The sequence below is a fragment of the Musca autumnalis genome, unplaced genomic scaffold, assembly GCF_047663935.1.
Source record: "Musca autumnalis isolate F117 unplaced genomic scaffold, ASM4766393v1 scaffold_3, whole genome shotgun sequence".
NCBI lineage: Eukaryota > Metazoa > Arthropoda > Insecta > Diptera > Muscidae > Musca > Musca autumnalis.
The window spans coordinates 213,421,471-213,447,149 of NW_027411866.1; the positions used below are offsets into that span (position 1 = coordinate 213,421,471).

Consider the following 25,679-nt stretch of genomic DNA (forward strand, 5'->3'; position numbering starts at 1 on the left):
AGAATACTTACTCATTGATATCGGACTCTTCAAAAATGTTCGTACAGGTTACAGGTTATTTTGAGATTTTTCCAAAACCCCCAAATAACGACTAGTTTTTTTTTTTTGAAAAAATATATACAGTTTTTATTTGAAAATGGATTGGATTGATGGTTTCTTCTTAATAATTTTACATAATTCATCATTTAGTTTTTTTTTGGAATATAACTAAAGTTTGTTTTTATAATATAATTTATATATAAAATATTTTATAACCAATTATAAAAATAATAGAAAAAATATACATTTGTGTTGGTTGTTTTCTTTCTGCTTCTTCAACTTCTACTCCCACTGGACATCATTCATGTACAAGTATAAATATTTCTTATGGCTTAAAATTAATATAAAAACATAATAATATTACTAAAAAATAGAATAAAATTTCATTTAAAAGTTACAATTCACAAAATTTTAAAAGTTTTCGTTTTTCAAACAGGCATTCAGATTGCAATGGTTAAGTGTTTTTTAAAAACGTGTTCATAGGTAAAAAATTGAAAGTCCTTATAATTCAAATGTTAGGTTCCATTAAAAGTTAAGACATAAAATATAAGGTTTGTTTAAAATTTACATTAGTTTTTCTTTTCTCCAAAATTTGCACATTTTCCATAGACCCAGAAAATAAATTGAAAATTGTATGCTCTTTTTATAGTTTCTAATATACAAATAGTTATATATGGAAATTGTGTGTGTTTGCCTTAGAGCTTAATACTACAATTATATATGTTTTTGTTTTTTATTTAAATAATAATTATTAATTTAATTAATAATATTATAAATTGTTATTTAATGTTTGTTTTCTTGTTTCTTTATATAAAAAATGGCCACTGATGTCTTGTTGTTTTTGTTGTAGTTTAATATTTTTTACAAATTAAAATATTTTAGCTAAACTTGGAGTACGTCGAAATGGATTCCATGAACTTGATGAAATACTACCCAAAAGGGGCTTGGATGTAGACTTGCAACGTATTTTCGGTTTGGTTGTTGTTCCTGTGGGACTGGAAGATCCGGATGAGACACCAGAAGAGCTAGCTGCAGATAGTGTTGAAATTGAACCCTTTGATGATAATGGCTGGAAGTAAAGGAAGAGAGAGATAAGGAATTATTAATCGGAATAAAATAAAAAATGTATAAAATATGAAATACCAAATTTATAATTTAAAATATAAAATATAAAATATAAAATATAAAATATAAAATATAAAATATAAAATATAAAATATAAAATATAAAATATAAAATATAAAATATAAAATATAAAATATAAAATATAAAATATAAAATATAAAATATAAAATATAAAATATAAAATATAAAATATAAAATATAAAATATAAAATATAAAATATAAAATATAAAATATAAAATATAAAATATAAAATATAAAATATAAAATATAAAATATAAAATATAAAATATAAAATATAAAATATAAAATATAAAATATAAAATATAAAATATAAAATATAAAATATAAAATATAAAATATAAAATATAAAATATAAAATATAAAATATAAAATATAAAATATAAAATATAAAATATAAAATATAAAATATAAAATATAAAATATAAAATATAAAATATAAAATATAAAATATAAAATATAAAATATAAAATATAAAATATAAAATATAAAATATAAAATATAAAATATAAAATATAAAATATAAAATATAAAATATAAAATATAAAATATAAAATATAAAATATAAAATATAAAATATAAAATATAAAATATAAAATATAAAATATAAAATATAAAATATAAAATATAAAATATAAAATATAAAATATAAAATATAAAATATAAAATATAAAATATAAAATATAAAATATAAAATATAAAATATAAAATATAAAATATAAAATATAAAATATAAAATATAAAATATAAAATATAAAATATAAAATATAAAATATAAAATATAAAATATAAAATATAAAATATAAAATATAAAATATAAAATATAAAATATAAAATATAAAATATAAAATATAAAATATAAAATATAAAATATAAAATATAAAATATAAAATATAAAATATAAAATATAAAATATAAAATATAAAATATAAAATATAAAATATAAAATATAAAATATAAAATATAAAATATAAAATATAAAATATAAAATATAAAATATAAAATATAAAATATAAAATATAAAATATAAAATATAAAATATAAAATATAAAATATAAAATATAAAATATAAAATATAAAATATAAAATATAAAATATAAAATATAAAATATAAAATATAAAATATAAAATATAAAATATAAAATATAAAATATAAAATATAAAATATAAAATATAAAATATAAAATATAAAATATAAAATATAAAATATAAAATATAAAATATAAAATATAAAATATAAAATATAAAATATAAAATATAAAATATAAAATATAAAATATAAAATATAAAATATAAAATATAAAATATAAAATATAAAATATAAAATATAAAATATAAAATATAAAATATAAAATATAAAATATAAAATATAAAATATAAAATATAAAATATAAAATATAAAATATAAAATATAAAATATAAAATATAAAATATAAAATATAAAATATAAAATATAAAATATAAAATATAAAATATAAAATATAAAATATAAAATATAAAATATAAAATATAAAATATAAAATATAAAATATAAAATATAAAATATAAAATATAAAATATAAAATATAAAATATAAAATATAAAATATAAAATATAAAATATAAAATATAAAATATAAAATATAAAATATAAAATATAAAATATAAAATATAAAATATAAAATATAAAATATAAAATATAAAATATAAAATATAAAATATAAAATATAAAATATAAAATATAAAATATAAAATATAAAATATAAAATATAAAATATAAAATATAAAATATAAAATATAAAATATAAAATATAAAATATAAAATATAAAATATAAAATATAAAATATAAAATATAAAATATAAAATATAAAATATAAAATATAAAATATAAAATATAAAATATAAAATATAAAATATAAAATATAAAATATAAAATATAAAATATAAAATATAAAATATAAAATATAAAATATAAAATATAAAATATAAAATATAAAATATAAAATATAAAATATAAAATATAAAATATAAAATATAAAATATAAAATATAAAATATAAAATATAAAATATAAAATATAAAATATAAAATATAAAATATAAAATATAAAATATAAAATATAAAATATAAAATATAAAATATAAAATATAAAATATAAAATATAAAATATAAAATATAAAATATAAAATATAAAATATAAAATATAAAATATAAAATATAAAATATAAAATATAAAATATAAAATATAAAATATAAAATATAAAATATAAAATATAAAATATAAAATATAAAATATAAAATATAAAATATAAAATATAAAATATAAAATATAAAATATAAAATATAAAATATAAAATATAAAATATAAAATATAAAATATAAAATATAAAATATAAAATATAAAATATAAAATATAAAATATAAAATATAAAATATAAAATATAAAATATAAAATATAAAATATAAAATATAAAATATAAAATATAAAATATAAAATATAAAATATAAAATATAAAATATAAAATATAAAATATAAAATATAAAATATAAAATATAAAATATAAAATATAAAATATAAAATATAAAATATAAAATATAAAATATAAAATATAAAATATAAAATATAAAATATAAAATATAAAATATAAAATATAAAATATAAAATATAAAATATAAAATATAAAATATAAAATATAAAATATAAAATATAAAATATAAAATATAAAATATAAAATATAAAATATAAAATATAAAATATAAAATATAAAATATAAAATATAAAATATAAAATATAAAATATAAAATATAAAATATAAAATATAAAATATAAAATATAAAATATAAAATATAAAATATAAAATATAAAATATAAAAAATATGAAAATTAAGAAAATATGAAAATTAAGAAAAATTCCAAGTAAATTTCTGCAGTTTTTAAGGAAAAATTCTGAGAATATTTTAATAAAATTTAGACGGTTTTTTTAAATTTCCGGTTTTTATAGAAAATTTTCATTTGTCTTGTATTAAATTTTAAGGTGTTAAGGTCTTGTTTCAAAACGTACCTTCAAATAATTTCTATCCATGGGCGTGATGACCTTGAGCTCCAATGTAGAACCACATGACTGGATTAAACGCACCACCTGTTGGTGAAGATACCATTTGACATCGATGCCAGCAATTTCAACAATAAAATCACCCTCTTTAATGCCACCCAACTGAAAGAAGTAGAACAAATTAAATTTCAAAATAATTCCAAATATTGTCTCCTTGCAACTTACATCTGCCAGTGAATTAATTTCCACATGGGCAATCATAACCGGTGCATCACCCTGTACATGAAAGCCGAAACTTTCAATTTCTTCTTTATACAAACTACAACCAACTTCATGACCATCAGCCGGCGATGGACAATGACAATGGTAGTGGGCGCCATCATGATAAATGGCTGAGCCCTTTTGGAGGCGTACACATCGCGGTGCGGTCCAATGACGTCGGGCAGAAAAAATGGCAATGGGTCCCAAACGCTTGAAGGGGTCTTCAACTTTGTACGATGTAAAATCGGGTCCCGTTAAGGAGAGGGTGAATTTGGAGCAGGCTGTAAACAGGGGGGAAATATAAATTAATAATTTTAAAATAATTGTAGAATAATTATTTCTATGCTTACCTTCAATTTGAACTTCTATTAAATCATCGATTTCATTTTCTGGCATTTCAACACTGAATTTTTCCAACTCATCTTGGGTTTTGTATTGGGCTTCTTTAATGACTTGTGTTAAAGATGTTTTATTCTGCAACGAAAAAAATGGAAATTAATTATATATTCACAAAAAATGCAAATCAAACTCCCTCAGCTATGCTAAGTCAAGGAAGACTTAACACCATAAATGGCAAATCATCATAGACAATGTTGGAACAACACCCAAATGCTATTTGAAATGATGATACATTTCTGACAGCCACCACACAGCATCTGTATTGTAGCTTTGTGGAGTTTCGATGTGCCAGCATATTTACAATTTATGGACCACGCAAAGCCAATGTAAAGACCGACACAACATTGTTGTCATATGTGAGCTGGGCACATTGCATGTGATTGCAACACTTGGAAATTTGTAAGAAAAAACGTTTAGCAACTAATGATAAATATGGTCATGATGCAGATTCCATAAAAGGTGTGCTAGACATAACAACAACAACAATACACCCATTGCCATTGGAAGCCATCATCAGCATGAGTGTATTCTATTTTCAACTGGAGTCAGACCACAAAATCTGAATTTTTTTATAAAAATTATTTTTCAAAATACCACAACTCGTGGATTTTTTAAAAAATATTTTTTCAAAATACCACAACTCGTGGATTTTTTAAAAAATATTTTTTTCAAAATACCACAACTCGTGGATTTTTTAAAAAATATTTTTTCAAAATAACACAACTCGTGGATTTTTTAAAAAATATTTTTTCAAAATACCACAACTCGTGGATTTTTTAAAAAATATTTTTTTCAAAATACCACAACTTGTGGATTTTTTAAAAAAAATATTTTTTCAAAATACCACAACTCGTGGATTTTTTAAAAAATATTTTTTCGAAATACCACAATACGTGGATTTTTTAAAAAATATTTTTTCAAAACACCACAACTCGTGGATTTTTTAAAAAATATTTTTTCAAAAGACCACAACTCGTGGATTTTTTAAAAAATATTTTTTCGAAATACCACAACTCGTGGATTTTTTAAAAAATATTTTTTCAAAATATCACAACTCGTGGATTTTTTAAAAAATATTTTTTCAAAATATCACAACTCGTGGATTTTTTAAAAAATATTTTTTCAAAATATCACAACTCGTGGATTTTTTAAAAAATATTTTTTCAAAATACCACAACTCATGGATTTTTTAAAAAATATTTTTTCAAAATTCCACAACTCGTGGATTTTTTAAAAAATATTTTTTCAAAATACCACAACTCGTGGATTTTTTAAAAAATATTTTTTCAAAATACCACAACTCGTGGATTTTCTAAAAAACATTTTTTCAAAATACCACAACTCGTGGATTTTTTAAAAAATATTTTTTCAAAATACCACAACTCGTGGATGTTTTAAAAAATATTTTTTCAAAATACCACAACTCGTGGATTTTTTAAAATATATTTTTTCGAAATACCACAACTCGTGGATTTTTTAAAAAATATTTTTTCGAAATACTACAACTCGTGGATTTTTTAAAAAAATATTTTTTCGAAATACAACAACCCGTGGATTTTTAAAAAAATATTTTTTCGAAATACCACAACCCGTGGATTTTTTAAAAAATATTTTTTCCACAACCCGTGAATTTTTTAAAAAATATTTTTTCCACAACCCGTGAATTTTTTAAAAAATATTTTTTCGAAATACCACAAATCGTGGATTTTTTAAAAAAATGTTTTTTCAAAACAACACAACTCGTGGATTTTTTAAAAAATGTTTTTTCAAAAGACCACAACTCGTGGATTTTTTAAAAAATGTTTTTTCAAAAGACCACAACTCGTGGATTTTTTAAAAAATATTTTTTCAAATCAACACAACTCGTGGATTTTTTAAAAAATATTTTTTCAAAAGACCACAACTCGTGTATTTTTTAAAAAATATTTTTTCGAAACACCACAGCTCGTGGATTTTTTAAAAAATATTTTTTCAAAAGACCACAACTCGTGGATTTTTTTAAAAAAATATTTTTTCGAAAGGCCACAATACGTGGATTTTTTAAAAAATATTTTTTCGAAAGACCACAATACGTGGATTTTTTAAAAAATATTTTTTCAAAAGACGGCAACTCGTGGATTTTTTAAGAAAATATTTTTTCAAAATACCACAACTCGTAGATTTTTTAAAAAATATTTTTTCAAAATACCACAACTCGTAGATTTTTTAAAAAATATTTTTTCAAAAGACCACAACTCGTGGATTTTTTAAAAAATATTTTTTCAAAAGACCACAACTCGTGCATTTTTTAAAAAATATTTTTTCAAAAGACCACAACTCGTGGATTTTTTAAAAAAAATGTTTTTTCAAAACACCACAACTCTTGGATTTTTTAAAAAATGTTTTTTCAAAAGACCACAACTCGTGGATTTTTTTAAAAAATATTTTTTCAAAAGACCACAACTCGTGGATTTTTTAAAAAATATTTTTTCAAAAGACCACAACTCGAGGATTTTTTAAAAAATGTTTCTTCAAAAGACTACAACTCGTGGATTTTTTAAAAAATATTTTTTCAAAAGACCACATCTCTTGGATTTTTTAACAAATGTTTTTTCAAAAGACTACAACCCGTGGATTTTTTAAAAAATATTTTTTCAAAAGACCACAACTCGTGGATTTTTTAAAAAATATTTTTTCAAAAGACCACAACTCGTGGATTTTTTAAAAAATATTTTTTCAAAAGACCACTACTCGTGGATTTTTTAAAAAATATTTTTTCAAAATACCACAACTAGTGGATTTTTTAAAAAAATATTTTTTTCAAAATACCACAACTTGTGGATTTTTTAAAAAATATTTTTTCAAAAGACCACTACTCGTGGATTTTTTAAAAAATATTTTTTCAAAAGACCACAACTCGTGGATTTTTTAAAAAATATTTTTTCAAAAGACCACAATTTGTGGTTTTTTTAAAAAATATTTTTTCAAAAGACCACAACTCGTGGATTTTTTAAACAATATTTTTTCAAAAGACCACAACTCGTGGATTTTTTAAAAAATATTTTTTTAAATGACCACAACTCGTGGATTTTTTAAAAAAAATATTTTTTCAAAAGACCACAACTCGTGGATTTTTTAAAAAAAATATTTTTTTAAAAGACCACAACTCGTGGATTTTTTAAAAAAATATTTTTTCAAAACACCACAACTCGTGGATTTTTTAAAAAAATATTTTTTCAAAATACCACAACACGTGGATTTTTTTAAAAAAAATATTTTTTCAAAACACCACAACTCGTGGATTTTTTAAAAAAAATATTTTTTCAAAAGACCCGCGGATTTTTTCAAAAATATTTTTTTAAAATACCACAACTCGTGGATTTTTTAAAAAATATTTTTTCAAAACACCACAACTCGTGGATTTTTTAAAAAATATATTTTCAAAACACCACAATTCGTGGATTTTTTAAAAAATATTTTTTCAAAACTCCACAACTCGTGGATTTTTTAAAAAATATTTTTTCGAAATACCACAACTCGTGGATTTTTTAAAAAAATATTTTTTGGAAATACCACAACTCTTGGATTTTTTAAAAAAATATTTTTTCAAACCATCACAACTCGTGGATTTTTTAAAAAATATTTTTTCAAAACACCACAATTCGTGGATTTTTTAAAAAATATTTTTTCAAAACTCCACATCTCGTGGATTTTTCAAAAGACCACAATTCGTGATTTTTTTAAAAAAATATTTTTTCAAAACACCACAACTCGTGGATTTTTTAAAAAATATATTTTCAAAACACCACAACTCGTGGATTTTTTAAAAAATATTTTTTCAAAACTCCACATCTCGTGGATTTTTTAAAAAATATTTTTCAAAAGACCACAATTCGTGATTTTTTTAAAAAAATATTTTTTCAAAACACCACAGCTCGTGGATTTTTTAAAAAATATATTTTCAAAAGACCACAACTCGTGGATTAAAAATAACTTTTTACTATTTTTTCTGATGAACCTCTTAAAACCTGAATTTACCACCTCCAACTTCCAATACCACAAAAATTATGAAGATTACAGAGATTTCTAATATTTAGGCTAATATTTGGTTTTTCGTCTTTGTATTCTGTGTGCTATTTTGTATGCCAACTGGCTGGCTGACTGACTCACCTTTAAATAACGACACATACGCTGCAGACGTTGGGTTTCTTCATGACTAGCCAAGGCTTCATTTAAATGGGCACGTTTTAATGCCGCCAAACTGGTACACTCCTCATCGTTGTCATCTGCTGCGGCGGCGGCAGCAGCAGCCGCGGCCATGCGCATTGCCTCCCGCGCATTACCAATAAACGATTCATTTGAGGTGGCTTGACTTTTTTTGGTACTCAAGGAAGCTTTGTCAGCGCTGGCATCTATGCTGCGGGCTTCATAATGATGAGACACAGCTGTAAATAATAATAAGAAGATGATGAGCAAAAAATGAAGATGAGAATGAATGAATGATAAAAGTAAGTACAAAGTATGAGAAATAAATAAGAAATAAGGAAAAACTTTGGTCTATAAAAATAATAAATCTAACAAATCATGTTTAGGTTGTTGTTGTTATATACCCAAGGAGCTAACAATGGTACTCAAAGCTAAACAGCTATGAGTAGAATTTTGGAAACTTTTCATTTTTATTTGAATCACCTTTGTTTTGTTTTCAAGCAACCATTAGGAAGCAGAGATGAGAAGATGTTGTTTTTGTTTCAATCAATGGTGTTACTGGTGGCATACATTATTGATTGTTCACACGCAGTAGCATAGCTCGAAAAAGAAGAAGAATAATAGCTAGTTTAACAACGTCGAACAAAGCAACAATAACTCTAATGAAACTTTATGCGCCATGAGGATGATCTTTAAAAGGCCATCAAATAGGTTTTTTTTTGCTACCAAAATTCATTCAGAAAAATTGAACAAAATATTGAAAACCAAACAAAAGGTTTCTAGCCTCCAACAAGATTTTGTAGATGATAAACAACATCTGCAACTATTTTTTGTTGCTCACTTTAATTATAATTAGCAACAAAACATGATTATGCCGGCTTAACATCATTGTCATAGTTTTGTGAGTTTTCAATATACTCCCATCATCATCGCCACCAACTCACCTTTATAATATTCGGCTTTGAGTGGCACTAGACCAGCCCAACATTCTGGTAGATATGTATGGGTATCATTCAATTGAATATTTTTGTGCATTTCATTGTACTCTTGGGTTAATTGTGCTGCTTCGCCAGCTAAATCTTTAAAGAGCTGGAAAGAAAAAAATAATATAGAAAAAAATTAGTGTGAATCACAGGAAAAATATTTTTTTAAACATTTTTTATTTTAATAAAATATATATTTCTAAATTATTAAAAAAAAATAATATTTAAAAAAAAATATTTAAAATTTTTAGAAAATTGAAAAGGCATGAATTTTTGTTTTTCAATTTTGTTTTTTATTACCAATATTTCGACTATCATCGATAGTCATCATCAGGGATTTGTGTTACTTAAAAAGAACAAAACATTTCGTTACATAAATATATAAAACAATAATATAACAATTTTTACATTGGATTATAAATCTTTCTTGTAATTAACCGCGAGTTCCATCCTCTCCTCTTGACAAAGAATTTCCAACTAATGCTTTTTGTGTTTTTCAATTATGTTCCTATAAATTTGAGCACAATTTTCCGTATCGGTTTTATAATTTATTCGGTTTTCTGTAGGGACATTTACAATATGTAGCATTTCCAAAAAATATCTTCTTTTGTAATTGTTTTCTTGTGCTAAAATAGCTACATTTTTGAAGTTTGGTGTGTGTCCTTCTTTCGAACAATGAGCTGCGAGGGCAGTTTTTTGCTCCAATGGCTTATTTTTGGCTTTTTGGTCCGATTTGTGGGCGCTGAGTCTGGTCTTAAGTTTTGATTTTGTTGTGCCAACATATGTCTTCTGACATATGTTGGACCCGTTACCATCGCATTTAATCTCATATACAACATTAGATTTGTCTTCATGCGGTATTTTTGATTTTGTTCTGCTAAAAAAGTTGTTGTTAGTGTTGCTGCTTTTAAAGGCCAGTTGGTATTTTTCCTTATTGTAGATATTAGAAGCGGCGAATCTTTCGGAAAATCCTGGAATGTACGTCGATCTTTTGTATGTTTTTTCAACCTTTGTAGTGGTTTTATCTGTATGTTTGTTCTCCACATGTCTTATCAAGTCATCTATTAATCTTGTAGGGAAATCATTCATTTTTAGAGCTGTTTTTATTTTCTTTTTGTTTTTGGTATGGAATTTACTATCACTTATGTTCATTACTCTGTGGATAAAATTTGTGGCCGTATTAATTTTTATTCTGCGGGGGTGTTTAGAGTAGTAATTAATTATTCTGCCCGAGGCCGTAGGTTTTTGGTACCAATCCAATAACAGCAGATTATTTTGCCTATATATAATGGAATCGAGGTATGGTAATCGGTTGTCGTTTTCACATTCCATTGTGAAACGCAACTGTTTGTTGTACATATTTAAAGTTTGAAGTGTTGTTTCAACTTCGGTTTTCTTTATAATACAAAATATGTCGTCTACATATTTTGTTAATGTCCTCGGTTTCAGCGTCAGTTTTGTCATGGTTTCGTCAAGGAGTTTTTCCATTACGACGTCTGCGATGATTGGCGATATTGGCGACCCCATTGGCATTCCCTTTAACTGTTCGAATACCTTGTCCTTATATTGAAAATACCTTGCATCCTTTATGCACATTGTCAGCATTTCAATGAATAAGTCCATTGGAATGTCGGTGTGTTCCTTGATGATTGTCCAATTTTCCTTAATGGTGTTGATAGCCAAGTTAACAGGGACACTTGGGAACAATGAAACTACATCAAACGATATAAGCATCTCGTCGTCTTCAATATGTTGCCTGTTAATTCTCGATTTAAATTCTACAGCGTCTTTGATATTATATTTTGAATCAGCCGTTAAAACCTTTAGGATGTTTGCCAAGTACCTTGATAGTTCGTAGGTAGGGGAATTTACAAATGAACATATCGGACGCAAAGGAGTTCCATCTTTATGGATTTTGGGAAGTCCATATATTTTCGGCGGTAATGAAGTTCGACTTATTAACTTGTTTTTCTCCCCCTCGTTTATTATTTTTAGATTAAACAGTTTCATGACTAATTTATTGTTCTTTTCTTGTAGCCCGAATGTCGGATCTTTTCTTAACCGTTTATACGTGCACATGTCATTTAATATTTCATTCATCTTGTTTTCGTAGTCGATTTTTGACAAGGCTACTGTTTTTCCACCTTTGTCGGCATTAAGTATCAAAATGTCCTTATTCTGTTGTAAGAACTTTGCAGTTTGGCCCACTGTACTTAATATAAAGCGATCTCTTTTTCCCAATGCTATATTTCGCGTGTGTTCATTTATAAGAGTAATGAGGTTTATTCTTGCATTCTCTTGTTGTTCTCTGTTCTCCAACGTTTGGATACAATCTTCTCCCTCTGCTATAACGTTAAACAAAGGGAACGTTGTTTTTGTTGTTGGCAGAGAGAACTTTGGCCCAAGAGAAAGCAACCAATGGATGTTGTTGGGGACGTCAGTGTGGGTTTTGTTTACGAACCATTCCTTATTATGTTGCAAATCGAGTTGACATTGTTGTTGCTGTTTGAGTGCGTTTAGCTTGTTTATGTGTGTGGCCCACAAATCGGACCAAAAAGCCAAAAATAAGCCATTGGAGCAAAAAACTGCCCTCGCAGCTCATTGTTCGAAAGAAGGACACACACCAAACTTCAAAAATGTAGCTATTTTAGCACAAGAAAACAATTACAAAAGAAGATATTTTTTGGAAATGCTACATATTGTAAATGTCCCTACAGAAAACCGAATAAATTATAAAACCGATACGGAAAATTGTGCTCAAATTTATAGGAACATAATTGAAAAACACAAAAAGCATTAGTTGGAAATTCTTTGTCAAGAGGAGAGGATGGAACTCGCGGTTAATTACAAGAAAGATTTATAATCCAATGTAAAAATTGTTATATTATTGTTTTATATATTTATGTAACGAAATGTTTTGTTCTTTTTAAGTAACACAAATCCCTGATGATGACTATCGATGATAGTCGAAATATTGGTAATAAAAAACAAAATTGAAAAACAAAAATTCATGCCTTTTCAATTTTACTGACCTCAAGCCAAATAAGCAGAAGAAGAAACTACAGATCAAAGGTCAACAATAATATACAAAAATTTTTAGAAAATATTAAAAAAAAAAATTAAAAATATTATAAACATTTTCAAAAATATTTAAAAAAATTATAAATACTTTTTGAATTTTTAGAAAATATTTAATTAAATGTTTTTAGAATTTTTAGAAAATATTTTTAATAAATTGCTTGAGTGGAGTATTCCCCCATTGGCTCAACTTCATTTATTACCCTCTATTACAGAGAGTAATGTTTTTCAAAACGAACTGACAGTGTTGCAAAATTTTACTGATCGCTACCAATATCATGATTTCATCCCGGCGAAGGGAATTATCAATTGGCTTCTCAGTTTTGGAAATGATGCCTTTTTAGCGAAAAAACCGAACTCTTTAAGTGTCTAGTATTCCCATATGAATGAGAATCACACTCACTTTTCGGCTTTTCCAAAGAAACACCAAAATCAAAATATTTTGCAACATGTCAGGAACGTATCAACTAAGAATTCATCGATTGGTGTTTCTTTAGAAAAGCCGAAAAGTGAGTGTGATTCTCATTAAAAAAATATTTTTTAAAAAATCCACTTCTTGTCGAATTTTGAAAAAAAAATTAAAAAAAAATCCTCGTCTTGTGGAATTTTGAAAACAAATATTTTTTAAAAAATCCACGTCTTGTGGACCTTTTAATAAATATAACTTCACGTTTCCGGGACTTTTGAAAAAATATTTTGAAAAAGATCTACGTTTTGTGGCCTTAAAAAAAATCCACAAATTTTGGATAGCTTTTGTAGCATTAAAAAAATATTTTAAAAAAATCCACGTCTTGTGTGGGGCTTTTTGAAAACATGTTTCATAAAAAATCGATGTCTTGTGAAATTTTGAAAAAAAAAATAAAAAATTCACGTCTTGTGGAAGTTTGAACATTTTTTTTTTAAATCCACATCCTGCTGAATTTAAAAAAAATATTTTTAAAAAATCCACGTTTAGTGGAATTTTGAAACAAAATTTTGAAAAAATATTGTTTACAAAATCCACGTTTAGTGGAATTTTGAAACAAAATTTTGAAAAAATATTTTTTGAAAAATCCAAGTCTAGTGGAATTTTGAAAAAAAAAAAAATATTTTGTATTACTGTGGAATTTTGGAAAAAAAAAAATATTTTGTTTAGAATCCTATTATTGTGGACTTTTGAAAAAAATATTTTGTTAAGAATACTATTACTGTGGAATTTTGAAAAAAAAAATTTGAGAAAATATTTTTTAAAAAATCCACCTCCAAGGAGTTTTGAGAAAATATTTTTTAAAAAAATATACATCCACTGAATTTTGGAAAAAAAATATATTTTATAGAAATCCACGTCTAGCGTAATTTAAAAAACATATTTTTTAAAAAATCCAAGTATAGTGGAATCTTGAAAAAATATTTTTTTTTAATCAACGACTAGTGACAATTTGAAAAAATATTTTAAAAAAATGAAAGTTTAGGGGAATTTTGAAAAAGTATTTTTAAATAATCCACGTCGTCTGGCATTCTGAAAAAATATTTTTTAAAAAATCAACGTCTTGTGGAATTTAGAAAAAAAAAATAATTTAAAAAAATCTAAAAAAGTCTAGTGGAATTTTGAAAAAATATTTTTTAAAAAATCCAAGTATAGGTGAATTTTGATTTTTTTAAATTCACATCTAGTGGAGTTTTGATGTTTTTTAATTCAAGTCTGGTGGATTTGAAAAATATGTTTTAAAAAATTCAAGTCAAGTGTAATTTTGTAAAAAATATTTTTTTAAAAATTAATTTCTAGTGGAATTTTGAAAAATATTTTTATAAAAATCCACGTCTAGTGGAATTTAAAAAAATTTTTTTTTTAATGCACGTCTAGTGGAATTTTGAAAAATATTTTTTAAAAAATCCACGTCTAGTAGAATTTTGAAAAAAATATTTTTTTTTAAATCCAAGCCTAATGGAACTTACAAACATATTTTTAAAAAATCCACGTAAAGTGGAATTTAAAAAATATTTTTAAAAAATCCACGTTTAGTGGAATTTAAAAAATATTTTTTAAAAAACCCACATCTTGTGAAATTTTGAAAAAAAAATTAAAAAATCCACGTCTTGTGAAATTTTGAACAATTATTATTAAAAAATCCACATCTAGCGGCCTTTTGAAAAGCTTCTTTTTAAAAATAGGCATCGAATTTTGAACAAAAATATTTTAAAAAAAAAAATCAAGGTAATGTGGTGTTTGAAAAAATATTATTTAAAAAATCAACGTCTTGTGGATGTTTGATTTTTTTTTTTAAATCCACGTCTTGTGGAATTTTGAAAAAATATTTTTTAAAAAATCAACGTCTTGTGGATGTTTGATTTTTTTTTAAATCCTCGTCTTGTGGAATTTTGAAAAAATATTTTTTTAAAAATCAACGTCTTGTGGATCAGGGACGTACGCAGGATTTCATTTCGGGGGGGGGCCCAACTTGACCGAAAATCATGAAAATTTAAAATGGTGTGTAGGGTTAGGTAAAGCGTTTTTAAGGTTCTGCTGTTGATTTTACATGAAATATTTACACAAAGTATATAAATTCAGTAGAGAAAGCTGACAATACTTAGGATACAATTTTAACTTTTTACAGAGTATTATATATAAGTCCTCGGATATTTAGAATTCAAATTGAAACCAAGTTTGGTATAGTCGCCATATAAAAGTTGCGCCCCGTTATCAATATTTTGGACCTATATGATTAAAAACTATAGGTCCACGTTATGGTATATCCCAGAGTTCTCAAATTACAGAGAATTGCCATTATTTCTGCTATCGCAAGATTTTCAGTATTTCAAAGCTCTTAATCTAATACATCCCAGCAAAATGTTCGAAGCTAAAGATGTCATTCAATCATGGGTGCAAGTGAGCTGGCATGTCATCTTTTTACCATCTTCATCGATGAATTTTATATGAGAGTGGACCCCAAAAGATGCTATTCATTTTTGGATCCAAAGCATGTCATTTACACCAATGCTTCGGCATGTAATTTTCACCAATCCTTTGCAATGGCATTATCATTACGAAAAGAGTTTTAACAACGTTGGTTGTGATTTCGAGTCTCCGACAACATCAAGCCTATTGTAAATAATTAATCTTATATATTTAGAAAAAATTGTTTAAATAAAAACACAAAATTCATCACTATTGGATCGATGGAATGCGTTCAAATGCTGACGAAAAGATCGGATCTTTCACGACTTCCTTTGCATGGGTTCAATTCCTGATGAAAAGATCGGATCTTTCACGACTTCCTTTGCATTGGTTCAAATGCTAATGAAAAGATCGGATCATTCACGACATCGTTTGAACCAATGCAAAAGATGCCATGAAATCACGTCATCGCATTGAACCCCTTCCTTCAAATTTAGCTGGAAGATTTTGGGATTTCTTTTTGTTAAAGAGCCTCCATGCAGAAAGTGGTTAAAATATATTCACGTTTTAATACAATCCCTACTTAACTATATTCGCCAGTAGGAAGAATTGAGTTATACAGGAGTTATAGGGTATAGGGGTATAGTTCGACCCGAACATAACGCCTCATTTTTTAATTACATATCGAGATACCGATATGACTTCTATAAACTAATTACCTTTAAAAAGGAGAATAACTCGATAACCTAAGAATAAACTATTCTTTAATGCCATAATAACGCCAAATTTGATCTTTTACCAGAAGTGATAGAGTCTGTGTAATCCAATTAAACACTTTAGAAATTTAAAAACGGACGATACAGACTATGATTCATAGACTCCAAATCCTTCTAAGAGTACAGTTTGAGACTACAAAAATCTTGTTTGGACTAAGCCACAGTATGGTCGAACAAATATCACAGAAACCAATTGGCAAACTCTAGCTAAGTCGCTAAGTAAATAATATTAGTCGAAAATTTTCATAATTGTTGTTCCGGCTGCATTCTTTACTTTTGGTATAATGTTAAAGAACACCTTACCTAAATTTAATTGAAAGGTACTTACACTTGGGAAGTTTTTGCGATTTCTGAAACTACAATGTTCATAGATTAGGTAAAAATTCTCTACAAGATTCGCCGTTACTACTTCTTCCTAAGTTTTACCATTTTTGAGACATAGAAGTTCAAATTGGGACAATGCACTGAAACAATGTCATGTACGGTGTCCTTAACTAACTTTAGTTGAAAACGGCTTACACCTGGGAAAATCGCTGGAAGGATTTTTAAATAAATCGCGGTCAAAGTTCACATTTTTAGGTTCATTTTAGATTTTCAGGATTTTGCTGGGAAGCGCAAGTCCTATCGAAAGGCAACTAAGGAAAATGTTGTAGGATTGAAAATCCTCTACAACATTTTTTTCAGTCCCATTTCGATAGGACTTGTCGTTCCCACGAAAAGTCGTGAAAACCTAAAATAACCCAAAAAATGTGAACTTCGACCGCGACTTATGTGAAAATTCCTCCGTCGATTTTTTTTTGCTTTTTTTATTTTTCTCATCTATGAACATTGTAGTTACAGAATCCGCTAAAACTCCCAGGGGTAAGCACCTTTCATTTAAGTTTAGTTAAGGCTCACCGTGAGAAGTTTTTGTACTCTATGACATTAAACACTTTACTGGACTCAGGTCTTGCAACTTATTGTAACTAGAATTCAAACATTTCTTAAAGCCTAGTTTTGAAAAATAAAAATCGATACTTAAATAAATCCACATAATTATTCACTAATAATACCTAATAAAACCCGTGTATATTGACCACTTGTGCCCAAAAGCGTTTTATATTTACTTGTAAACGAACTATATTTTGATTTCTGAAAAATAAGTCAAAAAAGTATAAATCGCCTTTGCCGAAAGGATATGTGCCCTCAGCCAGTGTGAATTTGCGACAGATCGAATACCGGCTACACAACCAAAATATTTTCCCCCAAAAATTATGTATTCAGGGAGTTTTTAGAATGTTGTGGCCTGTTTGGATGATAGTTACTGCGCCCACAAGCCATTTTAGTTGGCCTCCTTAGTCTTTAGAGCTTTGTCAGGAAGCATGGACTTTCCCCCTAAAAATTGGATATCGCAGTAAACAAGACTACAAATGTCAAAAAAGCCCAAAGGATCCTCGAATAGTCTTAAGCGGGACTTATGTTGAATTTTGTGAGGGACGTACATGAAGATGTTGGCACACATTTTCTCTTGGAACTTGTTGTACGTTTGGAAGTAATTTTATTTGAAGAACTGGACCGATATAATCAATTTTGGGTTCTATATATTTCTGGAAGAAATATTGCGATGTGCAAAGTTCAGATCGAATCGATTACTACCATTTTAGCGAAATTTTTTCTACGAAATCCAACATTTTGACCAAATCGGTTGATCCGTTCAAGAGTTACCATGCGCTCCAGCCTGTCAGTCCGTCCAAACATATTTGAAATTATACTTTGTTGATGATAGAGAAAAAATGCAATTGAGTATGCTACATATAGCAGATTTAAGAAGTTTTTGACGCAAAAAAATTAATTTTTCTTCATTATATTCTTCTCTTGTTTAGCAACAAACAAAAAAATTTTGGTGAAGGCAGCGAAACAAATTTGTAATTGGCTTTCAATATATAGTCCACGAAGAACCCTTCATACATTTTGTCCAATAGACATGTTTCATGCACTTCCATTCCCACAATACTGAACTCGTAATTATTTTAGATACAGGATGAGTGTAAAGCCTCGAGACCTCAATATAACTTGAATAAGACATAACAAATATGGAATATATTCATTACGGAATTCGTATTTAATAGTGGAATGATGTGGCATAAGACGTAATTCAGGTTTCATTGGAAGTTTCTCTCAAAAAAAATATACAAACAAAACATTTAAAAAAAATCTTACAAAACTTTACTTGATGTACAATTTCTGTACAGAAACTTCAGAAAAATATAAGTTTTCATTTGAAATCTACTAACATAAAAAATGTTTATGACAAAGAAAAAATTTAATAATTGATTACAGTAGCTTAATAAATTTTGTTCGACCAAACCATTTCGGGGGGGGGCCCGGGCCCCCTGTGGATGTTTGATTTTTTTTAAATCCACGTCTTGTGGAATTTTGAAAAAATATTTTTTAAAAGATCAACGTCTTGTGGATGTTTGATTTTTTTTGAATCCACGTCTTGTGGAATTTTGAAAAAATATTTTTAAAAAATCAAAGTCTTGTGGAATTTTGAAAAAATATATTTTTAAAAAATCAACGTCTAATAGAATTTTGACAAAAATATTTTTTAAAAAATCAAAGTCTTGTGGAATTTTGAAAAAATATTTTTTAAAAAATCCACGTCTTGTGCAATTTTGAAAACATATTTTTTTAAAAATCCACGTCTTGTGGAATTTTGAAAACATATTTTTAAAAAATCCACGTCTTGTGAAATTTGGAAAACATATTTTTATAAAAAATCCACGTATTGTGGAATTTTGAAAAAATATTTTTTAAAAAATCCAGGTCTTGTGGAATTTTGAAAAAATATTTTTTAAAAAATCCACGTCTTGTGGAATTTTGAAAAAATATTTTTAAAAAATCCGCTTCCTGTGGAATCCGGTGGAATTTTGCAAAAATATTTTTTACAAAATACATTTCTTGTGCAATTTTGAAAAAATATTTTTTAAAAAATCCACGTCCTGTGAAATTTTAAAAAAATATTTTTTAAAACATCCACGTCCTGTGAAATTTTAACAAAAAATATTTTTTAAAACATCCACGTCCTGTGAAATTTTAACAAAAAATATTTTTTAAAACATCCACGTCCTGTGAAATTTTAACAAAAAATATTTTTTTTAAAAATCCACGTCCTGTGGAATTTTAAAAAAATATTTTTTAAAAAATCCACGTCTTGTGGAATTTTGAAAAAATATTTTTAAAAAATCCGCTTCCTGTGGAATTTTGCAAAAATATTTTTTTAAAAAATCCACGTCTTGCGGAATTTTGTATTTTTTTTTTTAAAAATCCACGTTTTGTGGTCTTTTGAAAAAAATATTTTTTAAAAAATCTACTTTATGTGGATCCCCTTTTTGTTAATGATTAGAAAAATAATATTTGAAACGAATTCATCTGCATGGTTGCATTACCACATTTGCCAAGTTTTATGCAATACAATGGGGACGGCTTCCATAAGGAGGTGTCCGCCAATACACCACGTGCATTTGCAGTGGCCATAGCAATGGTCATATGCAAGAAAGTAGTTACTAATAAATAGAGAATTATGCAATATAACACAGCCGCACATTAAAACTGGTTGGCTCTTGATTTGCTTTCACCCAAAGGCAGATGATTGACAGGCGGCAAAACAAAAGTATTGAACAACAATTTTTTCCCGCCTTTCTTTTATACTCCAGAAACTTTGGCGAGGAAATAATTGCATTTTCCTTTACAATTGTTTTTGCTTTGAAGCGGTTTTGTGTGTGGAAGGGATTTTGATGTTCATTGTTTCTGCTTCTAGTGGCATAAATGAATAGGAAGATCTATGTACATATGTGTTGGATATGAGTGTCATATGGGTGTGTCTAAAATGTGGCATTTATGTACAAGTTTTGAAAAAAAATTTTTTAATTAAAGTTTTTTTGAAGTGGCAGATTTCTAACGCCTTGAAAGATGAAAAGAAGCGATGATGTGTTGCAAATGAATTTTCGTTTTTTATTATTAGTTTAGTTTTCTATTATTTTCATTCTAATATTATTAGTTCAGAAGAAGGTTCGTATCCTAAGTCTTTTGTTATAAAGTGTGTGTTCAAGTTTGTTTCTTAAGTCTTTTGTTGCAAAATGAAAATTTTTTTGTTTTAGTTTTGTGTCCTAAGTCTTTTGTATAAAATATTAAATATTTTGCTACAATTTTTTCAAATATGTATAAAATATTGAAATTTCCTCTTAACTTACATGACTTGAATCCTTAATATTCAATGACTCGATTTGTAATTGCAACTTTTCGAATAGACATTCTCGTGCTTGTGACAACATTAACGAGACTAAAACATCCAGCACCTGGGGTTTCAAATCCATCGATGGGGCATTGGTAAAGGTGTCATAGATGTGACGGAAAATACCAGCAGCACGTAGAAAACTATCAACAGCGGCATCTAGACCCTTTTCAGTTGTACGATCATGACGAGCACCGATTTGTGTGTAAATAGCACCCAAATTAAATAATGTACAGGCCTTTTCGAAGGCAATGGTGCGCTGGCAAGATGGTACACCTTGAAAAAGGAGAGAATTCAATATTGAATTAAAAAAAGCTAAAAAAGGAATAACTTTGTCTCCTTACCTGTTAAGGAATCATACCACTCAAAATATACACCCAGATTACGATCTGGGGGAAAGAAGCGTCTTTCAACGTAATACAATAGATTGTAGTAGCGAAAGAGTAGAGCGACACCTTGGCAGTCGCGTGAGGGGGTTTTGGAGGCCTACAAAAGGAAAGAAAGAAAATATAATTAAATGAAATTTATGGAATTTTATTTTACAAACAAATTATATGAATTAAAAAAAAAAACCAAGTGCTAAAGAAATATTTTTTAAAAAATTTACGAGTTAAAAATATTTTTTAAAAAATTCACGAGTTGAAAAAATCCAATTTTTGAAATTTCTTCTTAAAATCCAAATGCTGTAAAAATATTTTTAAAAAGTATACACGTGTGAAAAAATATTTTTTAAAAAAGATCAACATGTAGAAAACAATATTTTTTAAATCCACGTGCTGAAAAAATAATTCTTTATCATCCACGTGTTGAAAATATTTTTTAAAAAATCCACGAGTTGAAAAAATTTTTTTTAAAAAAAATTCGCAAATTGAAAAAATATTTTTTAGAAACTCCACGAGTTCACTAACAAAATTTTTAAAAAATCCACGAGTTCACTAACATATGTATTAAAAAAGCGAGTTTAAAAATTATTTTTTAAAAAATCCACGGGTTCAAAAATATTTTTTAAGAAATCCTCGAGTTGAAAAAATATTTTTTAAAAAATCCACTAGTTGAACAAATATTTTTTAAAAAATCCACGAGTTGAACAAATATTTATTAAAAAATCCGCGAGTTGAAAAAATATTTTTTAAAAAATCCACGAGCTTAAAAATCATTTTTTAAAAAATCCACGAGTTGAAAAAATATTTTGTAAAAAATTCCAAAGTTGAAAAAATATTTTTAAAAAATCCACGACTTGAAAAAATATTTTTTAAAAAATCCAGGAGTTGAAAAAATATTTTTTAAAAAATCCCTGAGTTGTTTTTTTGAAAAAATTCACGAGTTGAAAAACATTTTTAAAAAATTGACGAGTTGAAAAAATATTTTTAAAAAAATCAAGAGTTGAAAAAATAATTTTAAAAAATTCACGGGTTGAAAAAATAATTTTAAAAAATTTACGAGTTGAAAAAATATTTTTAAAAAAACCAAGAGTTGAAAAAATAATTTTAAAAAATTCACGGGTTGAAAAAATATTTTTAAAAAATTTACGAGTTGAAAAAATATTTTTTAAAAAACCCACGAGTTGAAAAAATATTTTTTAAAAAATCAACGAGTCGAATTTTTTTTAAAATCCACGAGTTAACAAATACTTCTTAAAAAAATCTACCAGTTGAAAGAATATTTTTTAAAAATCCAAGGAGTTGAACAATTTTTTTTTAAATCCGCGGGTTGAAAATTATTTTTTAAAAAATCCACGAGATAAAAAAATATTTTTTAAAAAATTAACGAGTTGAGAAAATATTTTTTAAAAAATCCCTGAGTTGTTTTTTGAAAAAATTCACGAGTTGAAAAACTTTTTTAAAAAATTGACGAGTTGAAAAAATATTTTTAAAAAAATCAAGAGTTGAAAAAATAATTTTAAAATATTCACGGGTTGAAAAAATATTTTTTAAAAAATCCACGAGCTAAAAAATCATTTTTTAAAAAATCCACGAGTTGAAAAAATATTTTGTAAAAAATTCAAAAGTTGAAAAATATTTTTAGAAAATCCACGACTTGAAAAAATATTTTTTAAAAAATTAACGAGTTGAGAAAATATTTTTTAAAAAATCCCTGAGTTGTTTTTTTGAAAAAATTCACGAGTTGAAAAACATTTTTAAAAAATTGACGAGTTGAAAAAATATTTTTAAAAAAATCAAGAGTTGAAAAACTAATTTTAAAAAATTCACGGGTTGAAAAAATAATTTTAAAAAATTTACGAGTTGAAAAAATATTTTTTAAAAAACCCACGAGTTGAAAAAATATTTTTTAAAAAATCAACGAGTTGAATTTTTTTTTAAAATCTACGAGTTAACAAATATTTCTTAAAAAAATCCACCAGTTGTAAGAATATTTTTTAAAAATAAGCGTGTTGAACAATTTTTTTTTAAATATCCGCGGGTTGAAAATTATTTTTTAAAAAATCCACGAGTTGAAAAAATATTTTTTAAAAAATCCACGAGTTGAAAAAATATTTTTTAAAAAATCCACGGATTGAAAAATAATTTTTAAAAAATCATCGTCTTGAAAAACTAATTTACAAAATATTTTGTAAAAAATCCACGAAATAAAACAAATATTTTTTTAAAAGCCGAGACTTGAAAAAATTCACGATTTGAAAAAATAAGTTCAAAAAATATTTAAAAAATTCAGGAGTCCTCTAGCGTATTTTTTAAAAAATACACTAGTTGAAAAAATATTTTTTAAAAAATCCACGAGTTGAAAAAATATTTTTTTTTAAAAAATTAAAGAGTTGAGAAAATATTTTTTTAAAGTTGAGTTGAAGAAAAAGTATTTTAAAAAAAATCCAATTGAGTTGAAAAATTGTTTTTAAAAAATACACTAGTTGAAAAAATATTTTTTAAAAAATCCACGAGTTGAAAAAATATTTTTTAAAAAATCCGCGAGTTGAAAAAATATTTTTTAAAAAATCCGCGAGATGAAAAAATATTTTTTAAAAAATCCACGATTTGCAAAAAAATGTTTTTTTTAAAATCCACGAGTTGAAAAAATATTTTTTAAAAAATCCACGAGTTGAAAAAATGTTTTTTTTATTTTTTTTTTAATTATTTTTTTAAAAATCCACGAGTTGAAAAAATATTTTTTAAAAATCCCTGAGTTGTTTTAAAAATTCACGAGTTGAAAAACATTTTTAAAAAATCCCTAAGTTGTTTTTAAAAAATTGACGAGTTGAAAAAATAATTTTAAAAAAATCAAGAGTTGAAAAAATAATTTTAAAAATTCACGAGTTGAAAAATAATTTTTAAAAAATCATCGTCTTGAAAAACTAATATACAAAATATTTCTTAAAAAATCCACGAAATATAAAAAAATATTTTTTAAAAAACCAAGAATTGAAAAAATTCAAATAAAGTTGAGTTGAAGAAATAGAATTTTAAAAAAATCCACGAGTTGAAAAAATATTTTATAAAAATCTTCGAGTTTATTGTTAAAATATTAAAAAAAAAAACCACGAGTCCACTAACATATTTTTTAAAAAAATCCACGAGTCTACTGACATATTTATAAAAAAAATATACGAGTTGAAAAAAATTTTTTAAAAAATCCACGGGCTGATTTTTTTTTAAATCCACGAGTTGAAAAAATATTTGGTAAAAAATCCACGAGTTGAAAAATATTTTGTAAAAAATCCACGAGTTGAAAACATATTTCTTAAAAAATCCACGAGTTGAAAAAATATTTTTTAAAAAATCCACGAGTTGAAAAAAATATTTTTTAAAAAATCCACGAGTTGAAAAAATATATTTCAAAAAATCCACGAGTTGAAAAAAATATATTTCAAAAAATCCACGAGTTGAAAAAATATATTTCAAAAAATCCACGAGTTGAAAAAATATTTTGTAAAAAATCCACGAGTTGAAAAAAATATTTCAAAAAAATCCAGGAGTTGAAAAAATATTTTTTAAAAATCCACGAGTTGAAAAATATTTTGTAAAAAATCCACGAGTTGAAAACATATTTCTTAAAAAATCCACGAGTTGAAAAAATATTTTTTAAAAAATCCACGAGTTGAAAAAAATATTTTTTAAAAATCCACGAGTTGAAAAATATTTTGTAAAAAATCCACGAGTTGAAAACATATTTCTTAAAAAATCCACGAGTTGAAAAAATATTTTTTAAAAAATCCACGAGTTGAAAAAAATATTTTTTAAAAAATCCACGAGTTGAAAAAATATTTTTTAAAAAATCCACGAGTTGAAAAAATATTTTTTAAAAAAATCCACGAGTTGAAAAAATATTTTTTAAAAAATCCACGAGTTGAAAATGTATTTTTTAAAAAATCTACGAGTTAAAAATGTATTTTTTAAAAAATCCACGAGTTGAAAAAAATCTTTTTTAAAAAATCCACGAGTTGAAAAAATATTTTTTAAAAAATCCACGAGTTGAGAAAATAATTTTTAAAAAATCCACGAGTTGAAAAAATATTTTTTAAAAAATCCACGAGTTGAAAAAATATTTTTTAAAAAATCCACGAGTTGAAAAAATATTTTTTAAAAAATCCACGAGTTGAAAAAATATTTTTTAAAAAAATCCACGTGTTGAAAAAATATTTTTTTAAAACTCCACGAGTTGAAAAAATATTTTTTTAAAACT

General features: G+C 24.9%; 1 protein-coding gene across 3 annotated transcripts in view; it reads right to left on the bottom strand.

Moving 5' to 3' along the window:
• Window positions 1–828: 828 nt before the first annotated feature.
• Window positions 829–25,679, bottom strand: part of Rhp (GTP-Rho-binding protein rhophilin) — a 266,985-nt gene continuing 242,134 nt past the window's right edge. For all 3 annotated transcript variants that reach the window (XM_073976591.1, XM_073976593.1, XM_073976594.1), the window contains 8 exons: window positions 21,389–21,530; window positions 21,004–21,320; window positions 10,004–10,148; window positions 9,024–9,298; window positions 4,826–4,949; window positions 4,440–4,756; window positions 4,224–4,376; window positions 829–1,108 (listed from right to left, as the gene is read on the bottom strand). In XM_073976591.1, the coding sequence (XP_073832692.1) occupies window positions 908–1,108; window positions 4,224–4,376; window positions 4,440–4,756; window positions 4,826–4,949; window positions 9,024–9,298; window positions 10,004–10,148; window positions 21,004–21,320; window positions 21,389–21,530 (1,674 nt within the window). In that variant the 3' untranslated portion in view covers window positions 829–907. The remainder of the gene's footprint in view (window positions 1,109–4,223; window positions 4,377–4,439; window positions 4,757–4,825; window positions 4,950–9,023; window positions 9,299–10,003; window positions 10,149–21,003; window positions 21,321–21,388; window positions 21,531–25,679) is intronic.